The 23518-nt window shown below is 46.8% G+C and overlaps 1 protein-coding gene across 1 annotated transcript in view; it reads left to right on the forward strand.

The window, feature by feature from the left end:
- Positions 1-23518, forward strand: part of SPATA16 (spermatogenesis associated 16) — a 483092-nt gene that overhangs the window by 92724 nt on the left and 366850 nt on the right. Inside the window, exon 3 of the mRNA XM_085633135.1 lies at positions 17285-17374. Within this exon, the coding sequence (XP_085489261.1) occupies positions 17285-17374 (90 nt within the window). The remainder of the gene's footprint in view (positions 1-17284; positions 17375-23518) is intronic.

Consider the following 23518-nt stretch of genomic DNA (forward strand, 5'->3'; position numbering starts at 1 on the left):
CCAGTAAATCCTGTTACTAATATTTACCAGCCCCACCAGGAGTACAGTGGGATTCATAATAGGTAATTGCAGAATGTAGACCTTTAATCCCTCTCCTGTATTGTGACCTGCAGTGCCACTCCTCCTCACTACCTTATTCTGCACCCAATGAACTAAGCTGTAATGCATCTCAGCTGCCACGTCTTTCCTCACTCTTCAAGTTTTCCTATACCCCATCTCATTTCCACATTTCTTTCTGGTTTCAGCTTTGCTAAACACTTTAGTTCAATGTTCATCGAGATATAACTTCCCTGGTATCCCATCTGCAATGTTCAGGATACAGATGCCAATCAAAATGGGTCATGATGCGGATCCTTGTGACGGGGGGCGTGGCTAGGCGCCGATGTAGAGGGAAGCGGACTCCGGGGCTCCGTTCGCTGCTTCCCTCCACTCGCAAAGATCCTGCCGACATTGCGGTGCCCCTTGCTGCGGAATAGGTGTCAGACCTGCCAGTGCTGGTGAGGAGCACTTGTGGACCAGTGGCGGTGCCTCGCAGGCGGCTCAGGGCTGACTTTGTTCCCGGGAGCCGAACGCCGCGAGGACAAGATGGCGGCCGTGAGCCAATGCGGTAGCTATCTTTGACCCTGAACAAGGTGCCCCCAGGACTGCAGTGAGTACTGCCGGGTGTAAGGCGTGCCTCGGAGATTGCGGCGCCAGCATTGGGGAGAGAAGTGCCCCACAGGCCGCGGGAGTGCTTCTAGCTGGAGAAGAACAATATCATCGCAAGATGACGGCAGACGGCCATTGCAGTCTGCATATATGAGTGGAGGCCTGGGGACCCGTACTGTGGAGGTGGCGATTGGGCCCTGATCCGCCTAAGCTGGCAAGCATCAAGTGGAGCTGGGAGAGCCCTGAGCGCTGGGCGGTGGAGTGGTTGTGGACCGGTGGCAGCGCCTCGTAAATGGCGCAAAGCCAACTTTGTTCCCGGGAGCCAAGCACCGCGGAGAGAAGATGCCAGCCGCACGCCGATGAGGCAGCTATTTGTGAGCCGAGCGGGGTGCTCCCGGGACCGCAGTGAGTACTGTCGAGTGTGGGGTGCACCTCGGGTACCTGGAGTGGTGCAGAGGCGGGACCCTCTGGGGTGACAGTCGGCGCTGGTGCACACACGGGGAGTGCCATTGGGGGCCGCAGACTCTGTACCGCTGGGGAGCTGCTCTCCCACAGCCTTGAGCATCGCTGGGGTGAGCGGGGGAAGTGGATTGGCCGCGCCCTGCGGAGCTTTACTGGATTGGCAGCGGACGCCGGAGCTTCCAAAATGGAGGCCGGAGCTGGCTGACGCACATGGGTGCATAGTGGAGAGCCGCACTACTGCCCTACAATTGAAACCCGCCTGCAGGAGAGGTGAAGCCTGGGAGTGAAAAGCCGGAACCTGCACACTCAGGTTGTTTCTTCGCGCCCAGTTGCGCAGCGTGCTGCTGCTGCGAGAGAACACGATCCCTCCAGTGAAAGGGACGCCGCAAGAGGCTGGTGCTGGAGATGGGCAGCTGTGGGGTCAGCCGCGGGGGGGCTGTTCCTGGACACATGAGGTAAGTCCCCTGCTAGCCGTAACAGAGCCACCTGGAAGACACGAGGACACTGTTAGTGTGGCTGGGATGCGCTGGAGGGCCTGAAGTTCACGTGCTGCCTAAAGGTGTGGTCCTGAGTGGGGTCACCGGATGTTACAGACTGCTCCACATCAGGGGCAAATGATGGTGTCAATTGTACTGGAGCACTGATTGCCAAAAGTGGGGCAGTGGGTGCCCTCATCGGAGCGCGAGGATTGGATCGCAGTGTTAGTGGCGAGTTGCGGAGGCCTCGGTTGATAGCAGGGCTTCGATGAGTGCGGGCTGAACTCTCTGCAGAAGGGACGGCTACCCTGTTTCCCCGCTGACCTGGCACTCCTGGGCGGTGCTTACTCCCCACTGTGACATCTAAGGAGAACAGATTACTGTGCCGATATGCATCCCCTGACGCTCCCGGTGATCGCTGCCCGCGCTGCTCTTCCCTGTGCTTTCTAATTAGAGGACTGGCGTGATCCCGCTCTATTGATCAAAATGGGCCGATTGTCTCGCCGGAAGGACTTCTCGGCCTTACATGTGGAGTGAACGGAACACTTAACTGATGATGAGGAGGAAGGGGCAGACACTTCGAGAAACAAGGCAGCAATGGGTCCCACGCTGGTGGACATAATGCAAGCAATCACCTCCTCAAGGGAAGCCTTGGAGACCAAAATAGACGCTATAGGGGTAGATCTCAACCTGCTGAAGGATGATCACCGCAAGCTCAAGGAGCGAGTTAAAGCCACTAAGAAGACCTTATAGGAGGAACCAGACGCGCTCTCTACCTTTCAGTGCTCTCTAAAACTGGTGGAGGACAAGGTCAGGATATTAGAGGTGAGAGCGGAGGACAGTGAAGGGTGCTCTCGCAGGAACGACCTGCGCATAGTGGGGATTCCGGAACTGGAGGAGGGAGAAGACGCCGTTCAGTATATGGAGAACTGGCTCCGGACTGCGGTGGCCCCGGAGGGTCTCTCCACCTTCTTCGCCCTTGAGCGCGCACATAGAGTCCCGGCCAGGCCTCCTAACCCGGGTGCATCTCCACAACCGATGGTTGTGCGCTTGCTCCACTACCGTGACAGGGACCACATACTACAGCAAGCGAGTGGGAAACAGAATCTCCACATCGCGATTGCAAGGGTGATGATCTTTCCGGACTTCACCAGGGAAGTGCAGAAACAACGCGCTTCCTTCCTTGCCCTGAAGCGGAGACTCCGGCAGCTGCAGCTACCATACGCCATGTTGTTCCCAGCACGCCTCAGGGTGGTAGACGGACCCACCACACACTTCTTCACCACCCCGCAGGACGCATGGCAATGGCTGGAGGCGTACAGACCAAGAACACGACCTGCTTCTCCGCCGAGCACTGTGGATTGCGGATCCCCTGCACGCCTGGGGACACAGAAGCCCATAACGCCGCCGGATCTTCAACTTGAGAGGGACTGGGCTGTGCAGGCGGTTGCAGAGATCAGCCGCGGTGGAACTAGCCCAATCTCCACTGCTACTAGCCCTGGTATGGGCAGCCTCGAGACTTCCTCTACCAGCAGCACAGCTGGGGACATTGAGACTGATTTTCCCAAGACTACACCCCAGACGGCGGACCTACTCATGTAAGATGGGGGTATGAAGTTGGATGAGGGAGGGCTCTGATGTCACGAGGGACTGGCTATAGATCACGCAATCCTCCGGGAGGTGCGGGAAGATGGCAACGGACATGAACTGTAACTGGGGGCTCCCTTGTCTGGTATGAGTGGGAGGGTGGCCGGGGGGGTCTTTGGGTCCTAGTGGGTCAGCACATGCCTCACCACGTTTAGCGAACAGTTGATAGTTGCACTAGTTTGGATGGGAGCTAGTTCGAATGTACCTGTCCTGGGGAGTGGGAGTTGGGGAGTTCAACGGGTTGAATGGGGTTCTTATCGGGGTCAGGCATGCCGCTGGGGGGGGGTCAGAATGTGAAGACGCTGAAGAAAGTGCCATGGGATCCACCGTAGGTATTAAATGTGTGACCTGGAACGTCAGGAGAATGCATACTATGTCATGACGCCATAAGATACACGCTTACCTTGTGCAGAGAGGGGTGCAGATTGCACTACTGCAGGAGACGCACCTCACAAAACAAGAGGGGGAGGCTCTGCAGCACAGATGGCAGGGGCCGGTGTTCTGCACAGCTTATTCGGCCTTTGCCAGGGGCACCTTAATTTGGGTTCGTGCAGGGGTCCCATTCCAGGGTACTAGACAGCTGATTGACCCAGACGGGAGGTACGCGGTGGTTGCGGGGCGTCTTGACGGCAGGGACATTGTGTTGGGCAGCCTATATTCCCCTAACATAGATCAGGCTGCATTTTTTGCATGTCTCTCAGGGCAACTGGTGACCATGCTAACAGGGTCCGTATTACTGGGGGGGGGGATTTCAATTGTACTGAGGATGTTTACCTGGACCTCTCGCACCCCCCTCTAGCAGATGCCCCAGCAACCAGACTAGCAGCGGTGAGACGAGCATGACAACATCAGTGGGGACTGACGGACACTTGGAGGGCATCACACCCAGGGGATAGGGACTACTCTTATTTCTCTTCTTTGCATGACTTACATGTTCGCCTTGATTCCATACTTTGCTCGCCTGACCTCCACAGAGGGATTGCCTAGAGTGAATACTTAGCTAGAACAATTTCAGACCACAACCCGCTGTTGATATCGCTGGATTGGGTGAGGGGTCGCCCTGCTATCCCAACTTGGCGGCTGCGGCCGGAAGCATTGGAGGATCCAGTGTTCAGGGGCACAACAGGCGCAGCGATAGAGGACTATTTCGAGGTCAATGCTGGGTCGGCGACAAGCCCACTAACGGAATGGGATGCCTTTAAGGCAGTGATCAGGGGACACTGCATAGGGGAAGTGGTGGGAGTGCGGAGGGTACTGTTACGGGAGGTCCAAAGTGCAGAACATAACCTTAGGAATGTGGAGAAAGAGAGACCGGGATGACCTGACAAACAGGAGGGTCTCATTGAAGCTCGCAAGGCTCTAGCGGTGCACATAGAACGATTGAGATGCTTTGACTACAAGGCTTATACTGCTTGGGCTCATGCCGACCGAGACAAGTCAGGTGCACTACTGGCATGGCTGGCCAACCCAGCGAGGAGGGGGTCGTCGATAAAGGAGTTGAGGGACCCCGGTGGTGACGCGGTGTATACTCAGTGTGCTATTAATGAGCAGTTCCTGCGGTATTACACGGGGCTATACCAGAGTAACATTGCTCCAGAGCTCCCGGGTGACGTGGATTTCCTGACTGCAGTGGAACTCCCCTGGATTGAGAAGAAGGAGGCGGAAGCACTAGGCAGGGATATAGAGGTGAGAGAGATTCCTAGCACCATCAAGCACATGGCTAGGAACAAGACGCCGATGGGCTTCCCGTGGAATTCTACTTTACATACATCGATGCACTGGCCCCGCGCTTGGTAGCCCTGTACAATAGAGCAAGATAGGAAGGTGTCCTCCCGGCCTCTACGCGAGAAGCAATAATTGTCCCCCTTCTGAAGCCGGGTAAACCGGCTTGGGATCGGACTTCTTACAGGCCACTGGCCATGCTCAACTTCGATTACAAGATACTGAGCCGTATGCTGGCTAGTAGATTGCTGACTCATATGCCGACCTTAATACACGTAGACCAGGCAGGGTTTATCCTGGCTCGGAACACAGCGATGAATGTTCAGAAACTCTTACGCATTTTAAGGGCCAATACTTATTGCAAGGAATACGCCTGTATTTTCACGGTCGACATTGAGAAGGCTTTTGACAGCCTGGAATGGCCGTATCTTTTTAATGTCCTGAGGGCATCCGGCTTGGGGGACCGATTTGTGGAGTGGGCGGCGATACTGTACAATAATTCCACTGCTAGGGTCAAGACAGGGGGACTGATCTCTGCTACCTGTTCAGTGGGAAGGGGCACGAGACAGGGGTGCCCGCTGTCCCCCCTGTTATTTGCCTTGGCAATGGAACCCATGGCTGTCCATGCCAGGACGGGTAGATATTATCAGGGGCTGCTAGTAGATGGCCAGGTGCAACATATAGTGCTTTATGCGGATGATCTGATTTTGTTCCTTGCCAACTCGGGTGAAGCGCTTCAGGGCGCTAAAGATTTGTTAAGTACGTTAGGGAGGATTGCGGGGCTCCGGGTCAATTGGACCAAGTCATGTCTGTTCCCTGCCAGTCCTGTCAGAGCTGAAATGCAGAGTGCGGAGGGGGTTTCATGGGAGTCCAATTGTTTGCAGTACCAGGGAACTCGGATCTACCACGACCCCGTGGATCTCCTGGAGGGTAATATAGGGCGCGCTGTGAATTCTGTCTGTGGCGGGTATGATCGCACTTGTGAAGATGGTCACTTTACCCAGGCATCTTTATCTCTTTGGGATGCTCCCCATCTGGATCCCGCTCAAGATCTTTGCGCAGCTCACCTCCTTGATCACGGGGTTTCTATGGGGCAGTGGGAGGCGCAAAGTGGCACTTGTCGCTATGCAGCGGCCTAGGGCGGAGGAGGGTTTTGCCTTGCCGTACCTTGAGGCCTACTATCACGCAGCGCAGCTCCAGTGGTTCATGGAATGGGAGGCGCGATGAATCCGGGATACGGAGGATTCGGGTGGGCAGGATCCCAGTTAGGACCAGCTCTCTCGGGTGCTGCTGTGGTTGCCAGTGAGTGATAGAACGATTCCCCCAGACTTACGAACGGTGAGGCAATGTTGGAATCGCCTGGCTCGGAAGTCTCGAGTACAGATCCCGTATGCGCCAGAGATTCCATTGCGGATATGTGAGGCACTACCTCATGGTGGTGACTGGAGCAAACTGCGCCAATGGGAAGATGCAGGGGTCATCACTATAGGAGACTTGTTTGAAGAGGGTAACCTCCTCCCCTTCGATGACCTGTTGGAGCGCCACGATCTCCCATGAGGGGACTTTCTCTTCCATGCGGCACTAACAGCAGCCATTAGAAAGCGCTGGCGAGAGGGGTTGGTAGAGCCTACGACGCTCCTGGCCTGTCAGTACGTGCTGATGGCAGCAGGGACAATCAAGGCGGTTACATGTCTCTATAGGAGGATTACACATGACTTGCGACAACCGTTGGTAGACTTACGCTGTAAATGGGAAGCAGACTTGGGGGCGGCCATTGGGGAGAAGCAATGGGGAGAGATACTAGAACAGGCCTGGAAGGGCACTAGGAATGCACACTTTCAGTTAATTCACTTCTATGTACTGCACAGGGCCTACCTTACACCTGGGAAAATTAACGAGTACTTTGGGGTATCGTCCATCTGTCCAAGAGGTAACCTGGAGGGGACAGGGTTCTTCCATATGCTTTGGGAGTGCCCATGCCTGGGAGAATACTGGAGAGGGGTGACAACTGATCTGACCACAGTGACAGAGAGAGAAGTAGCATTGATTCCTGGTTGTTGTCTGTTGCATTGGTTCCCACATACTGCTAAGACAAACGTTACTAGTAAATTTATCGACTTGGGGTTAGTACTAGCAAAGAGAGACCTTACCACCCATTAGAAGTCAAAGAATACCCCCAACCTTCTGAGATGGAATAGGGAATTAGTGAAATGGGCGGAGAGTGAGGGGACCTGCAGGCTACGAATGGCTACGCACACATGGAATGAAAGGTCGATGGAAATGGCACGTCCCTGGATGGCATTGGTGAACCTGATGAAGCACCCGCCTGAGGATAAAGATGATGCGGTGGAGGAGAGGGGCGAAGCACTGGGTGACTAAGTCCAGCGATTCCATGTATACTTGTACATAGTGTGGGGCCTGGGAGGGTACAGTTGCGGGCTCCCATTCATCCTCTCCATGATATTGATCCCTGAGCTCTGGGATGTGAGGGACATAGGACACGGTGTATGTATTAGGTGGCCACGAATGGATATTTTCTTGAGGGAGCGGCATGCCTGAGTGGGTTGGGGTGTGGGGGGTGTTTCCTGGGAGTTTGGGAAGAGGGGGAGGGGGGCAAAGTATGATGGTGGGTGGTGTAATAATATGTCTTTAGGAATCAATTTCATTTGTACCGAATCCGATTTAAAGGGTGGCATTTGCACGAGGCATGCCATTGGGATGTTCATTATGGGAGGTGCTCTGGGGCAATCACACACAACCAGACACATGGAGGGGAGGTGGTCCTGTGAGCAAACATACCTGTTACCCAGCCGATGAGAGGGTCGACGCTGAGAAAAGAAGGAGGACCTTACCAAAAGAGTGGGGGGGACACCTGTACTGGACTTTAATTGAATTGCTCGATCATTTGTTGTGCCCTCCGGGCTGTTTTTCTCATGATGTCACATTTAAAAAAATTAAAAAAGCAATAAAAATCTGTTTACAAAAAAAAAATGATGCGGATCCTTGTGACACCGCATTGGTCACCACAGACTGTGCAAGAAAATGACAGCTTTGCCTTCAAACTTCTATGTTACTATACACATCACTTCTTTCAGCCTGGTACTTATGGTGTGACCATGTGCCAATGTGAAACAGACGTGCAATATTTTAATTTCTGTATTCTATAATAGAAATATGACTAATAAGTACTTTGTAGAACTCAGACACCACCGACCGAAAATTAAGTTTGTCCTCCACCATGGTAGATCATCTGAAGATCTCAAACCTCCCAAGTTTCCCGTTTTTATTCCTTGCATAGTGTGTTTCAGGGGTCTCCAACCTTTTCTGTAATTAGACCTACTTATGTTCAATGAAACGAATTGAGAGCTACTATTATTAGTGTTGTATAATCTCAATTTTTTTATATGTATATTAATTCAACCAAGCAAAAGCTTTTTAATTCAATAACTGATTGGAGATCCCTGTTGGTTTTTAGTCTACTTGAACCAGTTCTAAAATTTGTTTGACAAATCCCAGAATGAAAAGACAAAAGAAATGGCTGGGTTGAGGTGCTCACACAGGGAACTAGTATACTTGCAAGTTCTGGCCATCCCTGGCTCACTGGTACAGCTCCCATTGGCTTCTCCCCATCTTCAACAAGTTCATTGGCTTTTATATTGACTACCAACTCTGATTTGAAGAACTGGTGTTTCCTAAAATAAAAGGAAGCGTAAGGTTGTGTGACTATGCGCTCGATTGTAGAATCCATGTTCGTTCTCCTGCAGGTACACACATAATCCAAAAAGACTTTACCAGTGTGCCACTAGGTTCTCCTTCATCCTTCTCAAAATATTATGGGGCAGATTTACAAGCCCCACGAGCCACTTTTGCGTTACATTTAACATGGGAAAAGTGACACAAAAGTGGCGCAAGGGGCTTGTAAATCTGCAAAAATGTATTATGCAGCATTTACCAGACCCTTGCTTCAAGGGACAAAAATTGAATTAGGACCCTTATATAGGATAGGGAGGAGAGACCCAAGAGCATCCTACCCTCTCTAACAGGGGCGTAGCTACCACTGGTGCAGCAGGTGCAGTGCCACCAGGGCCCAAATCCTCCATGCGAGTCACACTGAGCCCTGATCCTGCTGTATTTTACTACCTCAACATCAGTCAAAGGGGTTATTTTCTTTGCCTGAGTCAGGGACTAGGGTATCAGTCCTACACTACTGCTCTCTATTTTGTTTAGTTCCTTGCCATACGAGAAAGGTTGAGACAAGAATGGTGCTCATCAGAAGAGAACAGTCTCGGAAAGAAACACACATATGCTATGTAAATGGATGGGTTTGCTTGCATTTACCAGGAAATACTATAAAAGGTGAATACTTTGGGGCAGATTTATGTTGCACTTGCGCCACTTTTGCGCTGCCGTTGCGTCACTTTTGTGACGCAGCAGCGGCGCAAATCCTGCGCCATGGTGCGGGGTATTTACAACGTGACGCATCTGGGAGATGCATCACGTTGTAAAGCCCTGCGCCACATGTAGGCGTTCCAGGGCAGGTGGGGGCGTTCCGGCGCAGGAACGCCTCCTAAAAGTGGCTGAGTGAAATCTACAAGATTTCACTCAGTCACTTTTAGGCCCATGCTGCGTCAAAACCCTGTGCCTGCTTGAAGCAGGCGTAAGGATTGACGCAGCATTGTACAGATAGGGCCCCTCAGAGCATTGCTGGAGCTGCGTCGCGCTTGCGACGCAACTCCAGCAATGCGCCACTTTCACGGCACAGATGCGTCACGCATCTGTGCCGTTTTTGCCCCATGGTGCGCCGCATTATAAATGCGGCGCATCCATGGTGGCACAGCTGTGGCGCATAATAATTGGCGCATCCCTGCTGATATGCAGGGATGCGCCAGTTAACATAAATCTGCCCCATAGTTGTTTTGAACTGCATCTACCATGATGCACCTGGGGAGGATTGTTGCAGGCTTGCCTAAGCAGTGTGTTATCAATAGTTTGGTATTTTTCTATTTGCCCATCCGAGGTCAGATAAGTCATTTAAGGGTCACTTAGCTCATATCAAAATATATTGCTCCAACAGATATCTTTCTCCAATAAAAGATGCCTATTTCGACCACACTTCAAAGTCTGTGCATTCGTTCGAGAGGGATTTAGGATAAATAGAAATTAGCAGAGAACTTGCAATACGATAGAAAAAATACTTGGAGCTAGCGGCGCGTATGCGGGTAATTATTTTCAAGCTTTGGTGACGAAGCTTAATTCGCTTTATTAATCCTCGTCAATGTTTTCCCTTTGGCTGAAATTCTAAAACTTGAGGGGCCTCATTTATGAAAAGTGACGCATCACTGCGTGAAAACAGTGATGCGTCACTTCACTGCGCCCTCCCTGCGACTCCAATGATGCGTCATATTTCCAGTATGACGCATCATGTCGCAAGGAGTCACAGAAACGTCAGTATTTCTGACGTATCTGTAGGCGCAAAAGTGACGCATTGCTGGAGTGTGTCACGAAAGTGACGCTACTCCAGCAATGTGTCCTTTCACATGGGGCAAGCCCCATGTGAAAGGGCCTGCGTCAGTCTTACGCCTGCTGTGAGGCAGGTGTAAGATATTGACGCATTTGCACCCTAGAAGTGGCGCAGTGAAATCTCGTAGATTTCACTGCGTCACTTCTACGATGCTTACTTACGTGGGAACGCCCACCCTGCATACATTATACCTGACGCAGGTATAATGTAGCGCAGGGGTTTACAAAGTGACGCATCTACCTAGATGCGTCACTTTGTAAATATGGTGCAACAAGGTCCAGTTTTTACGCCGCTGCTGCGTCACAAAAAGTGACGCACCGGCGGTGCAAAAGTGACGCAAGGACTCATAAATGAGCCCCGAGGTTTTCAAGATAGCTGGTTCATTTAAGTGGCAGTTCGGGCTGGACTGTTCCCATGAGGCACAGGGTCAAGAGTGATTTGCATATGGCTGGGTTCAAACTGGAATGACATGGTGAGCAAAAAAACGATGGATTTAGGCCCAGATCTCTGCACTGGGGTGAATGTATGACATTGTTCTGCATTCTGTCCATCAATTGTTGTTTTTGCATTTGTCACCCCGAGTGGGACTGGTATGCTCAGACGTGGGTCCCGTGCTCTCCATGCCACTGGAATCAAGCTATCCTGGCTGAGGAGGGGTGAAACCCTGAAACTGGTCCTAGGATGCTTGTTTCCCAGGGAGGACCTGGCTTGGCAGTTCGGGCTGGACTGTTCCCATGAGGCACAGGTTCAAGACTGATTTGCATATGGCTGGGTTCAAACTGGAACGGCATGATGAGCAAAAAAAAGGATGGATTTAGGCCCAGATCTCTGTACTGGGGTGAATGTATGACAGTGTTCTGCATTCTGTCCATCCACTGTTTTTTCATTTAAGTACTAGCCATTGGCATCCGCTGTGACCTTTGGGTTACAAACTCAAGGACAAACCAGTCATTATCCCTTCTGATGTCAGCACACCAAACAGAAAAATCTTCTAATTTAAGCGATATGTAAAGATGTTATACTTATAAAGAATCTCACAGTAAAGTCCTCTTCAAAAGGAACAGTTAACTATTCGAAAAGTGTCTTGAAACTTTTGGCATTAAATGTAGTGGTGCTTTTTTTGTAACCTTCAATCCGTTTGAGCTTGATACAATGGTTTTACTCTGCAAATGTTGGAGTAGATCGATTATGTGGCAAAAGCTTAATTATGTGGAAATGCCATGGCGGCAGAATCGTCACGATTTCAGCAGAGTCCCGGTCATAGCCAAAATAAGATATTCATGTGCTGTTAATGGGAACTTGCTCGGCCTGATGATGCCTGCAAATTCTACATGAGAAAATGGTACCCTCACGTTTGTCCCAGCTTTGCAAATGTGGTTATCCTTGAATGTATAGAATGGAAATGCTTAATGGAGCGTTCTTAAATTAATATGTCATTATCTGTTTATATTAGACACTGGTAAAAAAAAACAAGAGAATACAACGTGCATTCTGAAAATACATTAAGCTTATTTTTACTGTAATCCAAAACATAGTTTTTTATTGTCTATGAATGTAGTAGATTTTTTACATGTTATTTTCTGTTAAGCTGTAAAATGTATTATGATGCCTGTAATAATTAATATTGTATCAAATTCTGCCGCTGCCCTGTTAACATTTATAATATATACTATACAATCCGTGGCAGAAAATGTGCAGGTGTGGAACACAAATATTAAATCTCATATATTTGAAGATTTCCTTGGCTTTATTTCACATATATCCACAAGCTGTTTACATACCCCTTTCGCTACCATATATTTGTTTTTTATGTGTTTTGTGAAGTATTCACGTTTTCTTTGCAGCCATTTAGAGCCCTATAAACCTCCCCTCTCGTGTCTCTTGTGGTGCTCAGTACTTCACATGGGTACCAATTCACAATGGAATTATGGGTACGTGGAGCAGTTTTTTGGGAGTAATACTTTATCCACTCATAAATGAATTGGCCACAAAATAGCCAAGCCCAAAGAGTGAAAGTCCTTTTTCTATTTCTACTATTTGTATATGTGTATTCCAGGACTATTTCCTTTTTTGGCATTTTAGGGCCATTTCACATAGGCATATAGGAGTACATCGCTTTAGGAATCCACTCTTAGTGTCAGTTACATCAAACGGCGAACCAGAGGCAAATACCCCGCGCGTTGTTTTCCAGCACTCTGAAGACCAGAACTGGAATTCCGTACCCAAATTACCCTCGTAATTGTTTGAATCAGACCGGAGCATGATAGAAGAGGCTTTCGTGTCGCTTGAGGCATTTTTAGGTGGACGGAACTCAAGAGAAGAAATAGGTAATTTCGCCTTAAACCTGAGCGGTTGTTTAAGGTACTAAATAACTATATAGTAACCTGGATCGTACCCAGAAAATGATGGACTGTTAATGCAAGTTATGCGTTGGGCATCGGTGTTTGATGTAACTGACACTAAGAGTGGATTCCTAAAGCGAGTCGCGCTTGGGTTTTAGTATTGAGAAACTCGTAGCGGGCAGAGAAAGAGGAGTTTTCTTTCTGGCCAGCTTTGAAGCTGTTGTAGCTCTTTGTATACATCTGTTTGGACACTTTTAAGAATTTGTTTTTACACACTGGGAGTCATTATTCTTTCCTGAGGAAGGTGATGGTCAAAATATAGTGCCTACACCGAAACGCGTCGATGCACTAAGAAGGAAAGCCTACTGTAAATCTATATAGACTACTGTTATTTAGTCTTGTAATAATGACTGTGAGATAAAATTTTCTGTATATAACATGTGATCTGTGCCAGATTCAGTCTTTCTTTCCAGGATCAGGAACTATTGTTCTCCCAATTTTAATACTGTTTGTTAGCTTTTGTGAGTCTATTTATTGTTTTAATGAGTTTTTTTTATTGTTCTCGAGTATGAATTTTGATTCATTTTGCTAAAGATTTTTATATGTGTGTGTGTTTTTTAACAATAAATATTATACATTTTATGTACATAATTCTCTACTTATTAAATCTGTATTGCCAATTGAGATTAGAGTTTGTTATTTGATTTCCTTGTGCATATGTCGTTGTCTTCCCATTGGTAACATAGGGTTTCTTCTGTGAGTGTGGATTTATGAATGTGTATCTACCCATAGGGGGTTTCTTTTGACTAAAGTCGTTTTTGGTACCCTTCTCCTGTGGTGTTTGGGTCCCTTTCTCTTTTTGAAACTTATGTACAATGCACCCTTTCACGCTAGGGGCGTGCAGTGGGTGTTCCACCGCAACACCCATTGTATTTGACGCTGCCCCCTATGTACAAGGGTGGCGTACATAGGAGGCAGGGCCACATTTAACAGCAGGAAAACCCTGCTTTTAAGGTGGCGAAACGAGGTAAAATGCATTATTTCTCCTCGTTTTTGCTTTTTCTATGTGTGCAGCCTTGTGCAGCACACATGGAAAAAGCAAAATGCCATGGTTTGTTTATGTACAGGAAGGTGTCTCTTCCTGTACATAAACAAACCTTTTTAAAAATGCCATTTTGTAACTTTCATGTGTGCTGCATGAAGCAGCACACATGAACGTTACAAAATGGCATTTTAGGATCGGTTATGTGCAGGAAGGGACAACTTCCTACACATAACCAATCCTCCCCTGCACACAGACACCCTTGCACTCTGGTGCAAGGGTGCCTGCATTGGCGCTAAGTTGTGAAACCTAGCGCCATCGCAGGGGGAAACGCAAGGCTGCACCACATCCTTGTACATATGGTGCAGCCATGCGTTTCCGAAGTGTCGTTAGCCCAGGAGGCTAACGACACACTCCGCCATGTCGTCGTACATATGGCCCTCAGTGGCTGAACACCACCTTGTAAATATTGACAATGGCGCGGAAACACCTGAGCTTAAAAAAAAAGTGATGCCCCGGTGGCGATGGGGGCTTGTAAATATGCACATGGACCTCTAAGATCGGTATGTATAGATTTCGCACTTTGGACCTTGCTCTCTCTTCTTTGCCTTCTCGCTTCAGCCCCTTCTTTCTCCCTGTTTTTTGAATTTTTTCTTACTTTTTCGATTTTTTGGGGTTTTTTGCCACACGAATACTTCCATGCATGTGGTCCCCTCTCCACCGCCACCACCCCACTTTTACACTGGAACCGTCCTGGTTCTGAGATTTATTGCGCCAGGCCACAATCACATTAGGCCACAGGTGACACAACAATACGAGTACAGAGTAAAAGTTCAGCCATCAGATTTACCATCTGATAAACTTGCAAATGACTAGCTATAGGTATGCCTCAGGGTTATTTACTGTAATTAATTGCCTGCCTAGTCGGGCTGCATCAATTGCCATAGAGTACGCCCTGAACTGCTATCATTATGTCACCCAGATATTTATGTCACCACGGACTCAGACAACAGGGAACACAAATACATTAGAATATAGGGACGATTAGCCATACTGCATACTGTATTAGCCATAGTGTGTTTACCCACATGTTTTTAAAATTTGTTTCCCCTCCCATTTGCACCTCCATTTCCCCCTGCTTTCTTTTTCATTTCTGTTCCCCGCATACCCCTTTGCCCCCAATGTCCACTGTAGCATTTCTGTATGTAATTGAGTATGTTTATATGTTCTGCACGTATATTTATTGTATGTGTTACACGCATATTTATTTTATGTATTGTAACTTTCAGCCCTGAAGAAGTTCATTGTTAATGAACGAAAAGCGTTGGCTGGAACTCAGTTCCGTCAGATGACTTTGGAAATAAAGAACTCACTTTTTTATGACACAACTTTATAAGTGAATATGCTTATTGTACAGACCACCTGGGTAGTGCACCACTCCAAATTCTGGTAAAATGCCATGGTTTGTTTATGTACAGGAAGGTGTCTCTTCCTGTACATAAACAAACCTTTTTAACCCCTTCCCTGCTCATGACGGAACCGTTCCGTCATGAGCCACGGTTGCCGTGTGCTCATGACGGAACGGTTCCGTCATGACAATCCTGTCGGCGGCCGCTCCGCCTGCGCGGCGCTGTTTCCCCGCCTGTGCGGGGCGACAACGCAAATGGGCGGAGTCATGACGGAACCGTTCCGTCATGAGCACAGCTCAACTGTGGCTCATGACGGAGCGGCTCCGTCATGAGCACAGGCCCGCCGCGCTGCCCCCCTGCCCCCCCAGCGCTGCAGCGGAATGTCCGCAGCAGCGAAGGGGTTAAAAATGATATTTTGTAACGTACATGTGTGCTGCATGAAGCAGCACACATGAACGTTACAAAATGGCATTTTAGGATTGATTATGTGCAGGAAGGGACACCTTCCTACACATAACCAATCCTCCCCTGCACACAGACACCCTTGCACTCTGGTGCTAAGTTGTGAAACTTAGCGCCATCGCAGGGGGGAACGCAAGGCTGCACCACATCCTTGTAAATATGGTGCAGCCATGCGTTTCCGAAGTGGCAGAGCGTGTCGTTAAGCCCAGGAGGCTAACGACACGCTCCATCACGTCGTCGTACATATGGTCCTCAGTGGCTGAACACCACCTTGTAAATATTGACAATGGCGCTAAAACACCAGAGCGTCAAAAAAAGTGATGCCCCGGTGGCGATGGGGGCTTGTAAATATGCCCCACCCCCCCTCCCAGTCTTTCAGATATTCTCTTAGAACACTTTGTGCAGGTTGGGTCCTGTCGAAGTTGGAAGGAGTGTACCTAAACTACACTCTGCCCTCGAGCCATGGACTTAAGGTGCCGTTGCGCCATTTTTTAAGGAAAGCTCATACAGACAAGTGTCCTTGATCCCTGAACTGTGTGATCTTCGATCCTTTCTTGATCGTATGTTTCTGCGCGCGCTCGTTTGTCTGTGTGTGCGCGCGCGCTCGTCTCAATTTGTGTCTTCATATTTTTTGTACATTGGCAGAAGGGTTTTCTGGCGAGCTGAACATCGGGTGCCTCGGCATCTTGCAGATGTACTTCAAACACTGATGACTAAATCTTCAGATTAAAGCAGTCAGAGCCAAGTTGATCAAAGATGTTATCCACACGATGGACCTCTTTTGATAAATATGTCATTGGCGCTCTTCCAAGGGCACAACTGTGCGCAATTACGAGCTATTCACGGAGCCGCGCCGGAGGCTCCGCTAACCACAGATCCGCATTCATTTTTATTGGCACAGCCGAATCTATATGTCAGCTGTGGGACATCTTGCGATATATCTCCCCGCGTCTTTTTTTTTTTATTGAGTTTATCTCAGAATATCGAGTTGCCTGTTTGCATTTATTTCAGTGTTGTGCAAGCACGCCGAATGTAGAGAGACGAACCTCTCTTTATGTGCCCGCGCTTCACGCCAGTTCACATAAAAACATAGGGGCAGATTTACAAGCCCCTTGCGCCACTTTTGCGCCACTTTTGCGTCACTTTTAAGATGGGAAAAGTGACGCAAAGGTGGCGCAAGGGGCTTATAATAAGCCCCATAATAGTCTAAGCGAAGAGAGAGATGGGTTCACTTGCATAACCCGTGCGCATTGTACTAAGCCTAATGGGGCTTATTTACAAGCCCCTTGCGCCACCAGTGCGTCCCTTTTTCCCATCTTAAAAGTGACGCACCGGCGGCGCAAGGGGCTTGTACATAAGCCCCATTGAAATTATGCAGAGTTGCGCATCTGTCGAGGGAGACGGTGAATGAGCAATCATGCCTGGGATTCGAGGTACATGTGCAAAGGATGTCTAACAGGTGCATGCGTCTCGGGCACAGCTGGATGACGGGCGTGTGTGTTGTACAGTCGAACTTTGAATGACTCTAGTGTCTCTCTCTCTCTCTCTCTCAGGAGCATCACTTTAAATCCCTCCTACTTCCGGAATCATCTCCGCCAGGCCACCGTCTTTCGATTGCTGGACAGATATACCGAAGCTGCGAGGTAAGCCTAATGTTCCCCTTGCCACTGCCCCAACTTCAGAATTCATTAGCTAGTTGCTCCGGATAATGTCCTTTATAGCCCTGAAATAAATTGTAAATGTGTTCATATGTTCAAATGTCGATCCTAAAATATGAACTGCAAGATATTTAAATTCAAAAACAACTTTATTCGGATGTGGTTTCGCCCATAAGGGTAGAATAAATACATTAAATACAAATAAAATAAAAAAAGCATACCATAAAACAGTTAAAAATTGCATAAATCATAAAAATTCAAGAGGGGCAGCAAAGACAATGAGATTGAGCGGCATAAATTATAACAACTAAGGGGCAGAATTACAAGCCCCTTGCGCCACTTTTGCATCACTTTTAACATGGGAAAAGTGACGCAAAAGTGGCGCAAGGGGCTTGTAAATCTGCCCCATAGTACCTCGACCTCTTTCGGCATATGTTAAAAAGGAACTAGTATAAAGTAACGCCTTTCGCATGGGGCTTGACTCATATGACCAGGTCTTTTCAACAATATGCTACAACTTTTAATAATACCTTAGTTCTGTAGTACATTTCTAACTATGTTTATGCAGCGCAGTTAGTGCGAGCCTGACGATGCGAAGAGTTTTTTTTACCGAAATAAATATACAACATTGGCTGCGCAGCTCCTGCTTCTGATGCCGAGTGGCAGTGCTAACGATGCCTCCAAAGCATCACACTTTAGCAAGTGTGACATTTTGCCTTACTGGAGGTCACCCAAAGCTGTTGGGAGGCCAGGAAGAGTGGGTTTTATCATTTTTAATACATTCCTATCCTAAACACGCACGCTGTGCAGCGTGCTAAAAAATAGTCTGAGAGCACCACAATGTGTTGTACTATCATAAACAAGGGCCAGTGTGTATAAAGCACCAGCAAGCACAGGCACAAATTAAGCACTGATTTGGCCACGCAGGATGGCCCACAAAGAATAGATTAGACTCAATTCAGAAAGTTTTTTCTGTGAGACGTTCTTATTTCCTTCAGTGTGTCTGAATTTCTCATGAATTTCCAGGCCTGAAATTCTTAAATTTTTTTATTTAAGCAGATTCAGGTATAACTTGCTTAAGAATTTGAAGAAGTAAGAAATGCTCAGTTATGGAAAAAACATTCAGAATGAGGTCTATGAGTAAGCGTGTCAACCACATTAAAATTCATGAGTATCTCACTGCTAAATCCACCTCATCACCTGCTGGGAGCACACCGCTGACCCACACAGAGGTTCTTGGCCACCTAGCAACCTCCCCAGCAAATGGTCCAACACACCCACACCACCCACTGGGCCCACCCGCACTCTTCCTGACATTCCCATCACTGCATTATACCAGATGCTCTGTCTGGCATGTTGCTTTTTGTCTCTGTCATAATTTAAATCCTGCATTTTGCTGAGTAAAGAAAGTCCTGTATTTGTTTAAAAATATAGCTTTGACTGGACATTCATCTTTATTAAGTATTACTGCTGATATTCTCAATCCTACTTTCATCAAACCTCAAATGGTGTATACTTCACATGAAAGTCCCAATACCATGCTGTGCAGCCATTTTCAGGTGGGGCAGTAACATAAGTTCATCTGTTTGTTGCTGGAATGGGGAATAGCTAAAGAAATCATAATTGAGAACCGATTTTTAATGTTTTTTTCTCCCTTTTTAAGTCTCGCCTACACAGCGCACATGCGCTGCTAAGGAAAGAGACCTTTAGAAATCGCTCCAGGCTTGCAGCCCAACACGTGTACGTGTTCCATTGCCTTCAATGGCAACGCGTGCACGTGAGGCGATTTACTTGCGGGAGCGAGCGCCGCCATATGGTAGCAATTAAATCATGCAGGCCCCCCTCCTCCCCGCTGCTTCTAGCGCGCACGCGCACACACACAACTCCAGGGCTTGTTTTTTTTTAACTTTAAGCGGGAGGCGCGCGTGCGGCCAATGCTTGTTTCTTTGGTCTTCGGTAGACCTGAGTTCAACATCATGAGCTGTTGTATTGCGTTTTTTTTTTTGCTCCTATAAAATGTGATGCAACGCTAGTTTTACAAGCCCGCACCCACTCTAGTTTTTTTTTCCTTTTTTTTTTATCTTTAGCGTACAATTGTAGCTGAGTAAATAAAGGCAGTGCTTGATAACGTGGAACGGCCAAGAGCTTAACTCTGCCCTTGTTTTAATTGGTCTCAATATGCCCATAAAACTGTGTCGTATACATTCCATCAATATTGCAGCTCAATAAAAATGAGCTTTGCAGTACAATATAATTTTCAAATCTCTGACTCTGCTTTACTTTTACTTACGAACAAAAACACAAATAAACAAACATTAGTCACTCAAATATAGCCCACGGTACAGTAGTGATTTGTCTTTGGTGGAGCAGCATTGATGCGCATCCACGAATTTCATTGGTTCAGTGTTAGGTGTTGCACAAGTAGGCAACACATGCTTTACATTAAACCTGCACATGTTCAATCGTAGGGCTGTGTGCTCGAATCGGAACTTGGGGAGTGGAGAGGGGGTTGTTTGCAAGCCTGTGCTTCACATGGAATTTCAGTGAATGACAGCATTTCCCTTAACACTGATAATGAAGTGCTCGCTGTAATTAAATATTTCCTGCGCGAAGCGTTGCTATCTGTAATATATGCAGTGTAATCACCTTCGTATTTCAGGCCTTTTAGAATACTTTGTAAGAGCGGCTTTTATTCCTCAATGATTTTGCATGGCAATTTTGAAACCGATTGTAAGCTCTGCTTATCAACAGAACTTTTTGTGGCAGTACATATCTGAGCTTCGATAGCTCAGTCCTTATTGACGCCTTACTGCTGCACACACAGAATTATTCTAGCTTATCGATTCCTAGAAGATCACAGATACGTGACCAGTGGTCAACCTAATGAGATCCTTTGACTTTTTTGCAGTTGCGGTGACATAATATGTGGCATCCTGCACAACTGGAGTCTGGGAAAGGAAATGAGCCCTGGGTCAAAGGAGAAGGACAAACTAAATGACAGTAATCATGTCAGATTTACTGTCTTAGTGTGTGCACACTATTGTGTTCTGTGTCCTAAATGAAAACTGAACTAAACAAGCATTTGCAAAAGGTCCCGCATTTACGCGAGTTTAAGCTATTGGCATTTTAAATGACAATGCCTTTTATTTATCTTTTAAAAACAAAAATAAAAGGCGCTGACATTTACAATGTCAATAGCTCAAACTCGCGTAAATGCGAGACCGATTGCAGTGCAAATGCTTGTTCTCTTAGATTTCCCCCATCCATATTTACCTGGTGAAGTGTGAATGGGGAAATTTCTAATATGGAAGCATTCAGGTGAAACTCTTAAGCCAAATCCTCTTGTAAATGTTTGGCTTTGCAGGTTTAAACTGCAAATTCGACCTGTCAAAATGACCTCTTTTGACAGGCCTCACACCTACTTTTAAATATCAAAAAGTCACCGTTAAGTTGGCCTCAAAAGCCAATAAGGCAGGGTGCATAGTATTTAAAAGTAGAACATGTAAATGTTTAATGTTAAACAATAGCTTACAGTGTGACTCCCCACCCCCCCCCCCAAGCTATTTTCATTGTAGCAGGATTAATAGCTCCATTGGGAAGCATTGTGATGCAATATTAAATGTAATATTTGCTAACTCTGCTTAGGAAGCGGCTACAGAGTTCATCTTTGTATTTTTTAAAATATTTATTACAAACCCCATTTATTAGCAATGCCAGATTTGCAATAAATATTTGTTAGAAATTGGATTTTTTGTTGGGGGGGGGTGTGAACCCTTCTCCAGCAGCAACCACAATCCCTGTCAGGGTAACCATAAGAATTCATTATATTAATCTGTGCTCAACCCTCTGGTAGCTTGGCACAAAAGCTGTAAGGCTGAACTTATAGGCAATATATAACGTTTTTATGCAGCAATTAGAAGGTATTATAGTGAAAACATAACACAAGGAAAATCTTAAATCAATTTAGAAAATAGAGTAAAGTTTAATAAATTATCTGATACCAAAACAAAACTATTCAATCAGTAGAACCAGTTATGAATTTTAAAAGTTTTTAGTAAAAGCTAGTGCCTAAAAGATCAAAGCACCAACTGCGGACATATAGTTGTGCAAGACTGCGACAAAGTCAGAAGTTATGGCTGACCGCGATGGAGTGCGGTTCAGATACAGAGGGTAGATTTGGCCTAGTCTCCACTTACCTTCATATTTAGAAGAAACTTGGAAGTAAAATGTCTGGGAAACTAACCTTCAGAGGGGCAAGGCAGCTGGCGTTGCCCGATGAGGAGGCCTCGTCATTGAGGACCCATTGGGCAGTGGCGGACGGTGACATTTGAAAGTGGTGTGGCGTAAAATGTTTTGCATACTTCAGCATAGCGAGCGAGCGTAGCGAGCGAGCCCGAACAACCAAAGGGGGGTTCTGGGGGGTTTTCCCCCCCCGAGAAAATTTTGAAAAAAGAGTGGAAAAATGGTGCCTTTTCAAGCAGATTTGAGAAAGCAGAAAGGTTAATAAAGCAATGAAGAAAGTGCAGTTATTACAGTAATAAAGAGATCATGTCATATAACATAGGTAGCTGCTTATTCAGTATAACCACAGAGCTTCATAACAGACTTTGAGATATAATGCATTTCTGAGTACCTCACAGGTGTTTTTTATTTAACAAACAACTAAACAGGTGGCCGGAAACTAGAAGCATTGAACATACATATGTTTACTTTTTGTATCTAAACTCAGCACGTCTGTCTTTAAGAGCAGCAAACTTTTCAATTACTTGAACGTTAAAATCAGAGATATTTTGAACTAACTTGCTCTCTATAGAGAGCATTGCCAAAGCATTCAGTCTTTCCTGAAGCATGGTGTTTCTTAGGAATGTCTTAATCCTCTTTAAGGCAGAAAAAGATCGTTCTGCCTCTGCTGTTGTCATAGGAGTGGTTAGGACAATTTTAAGTAAAGTCACTGTCTCTGTAAATGTCTTTTTCATATTAAGTTTATGAATTAAAGTCAGCAAAGCCCTGGCATCTCTGGCATTTCGGTACACAGGCATTGAGTACAGTACATTCAGCTCACTTTTGAGGTCCTCTTGGTTGAGCATAGGATAAGCTTCCACAGCCTCATGCAGAGCATGCTCAGGGAAGGATTCACCATATTTTGCAAAGTTTTGACTTTCCAATAATGCGGCACTCACCAAATGTTTTGTGAAAGCAAAACGTTCTTGTGCATACACAATTACAATGTCACATATCTCCTTTGCATTTCGGACCAGAGTGGTGATGTTTTTCCTGTGGTTTGCAAAAATTGAAGCCTCTGGCAGTTTGCTGTCTAAATTGTCAACCTCATTTCTCACTATGCTTATGCGCTCGACAAACATAGCTGTATTTCTTTTCACAGAGACAGTATCGATCTCTCGTGCTTGTAACTGATTTATAAATTTTCAACAGCTGACATTATGTCTTGAAATAAAAACAGAAAGAACTGAAACTCTCTTTTTTCTAGTGTTCTAGCAAAGCCACGGGCTTCACTTTGAGTTTTGAAATCAAAGGTTTCATTGACTTCTATATTAAGAAAACATTTCACAAGGTCCTCCCTATATTGATATATTAGTTGGACTGTACGTATGTTAAAGTTCCAACGAGTTGAGTATCCCCTTGGAACCCTTTTGTCCACAATCTCCTGAAGTGCTTCTGTTCTTTTTGGGGAACGTGAGAAGAATGCTGCCATGCCTCCTACATCCTGAAAGAAAATTCGTGTCTCGGAGATCTTTGATATTGCCTGCTGCATAATAAGATTAAGTTGGTGGGCGTAACAGTGCACGTAATGAGCATAAGGGTACACATCTCTAATTCTTTTCTGTACTCCACCAAGGCTTCCACTCATTACGGACGCACCATCATAAATTTGTGCAATAAGTTTTTTTTTTGGTGCACCTCTGGAAAAATGAAGTTCAGTTGACGCAGTATAGCTGCAGTAATGGTTTCTGCAGTTGAGTCTCTTAAATGAGTGAAACCATAGAACCTCTCCACAACATTATTGTCATTGTCCAGGTACCGAAAGACTAATATGGACTGTGTTTGTGTGGCCACATCAGTGGTGTCATCAGCCTGAATAGCCACAAAGTCTGTGTTTTGCAACTCTTG

Source organism: Triturus cristatus, chromosome 11, assembly GCF_964204655.1.
Source record: "Triturus cristatus chromosome 11, aTriCri1.1, whole genome shotgun sequence".
NCBI lineage: Eukaryota > Metazoa > Chordata > Amphibia > Caudata > Salamandridae > Triturus > Triturus cristatus.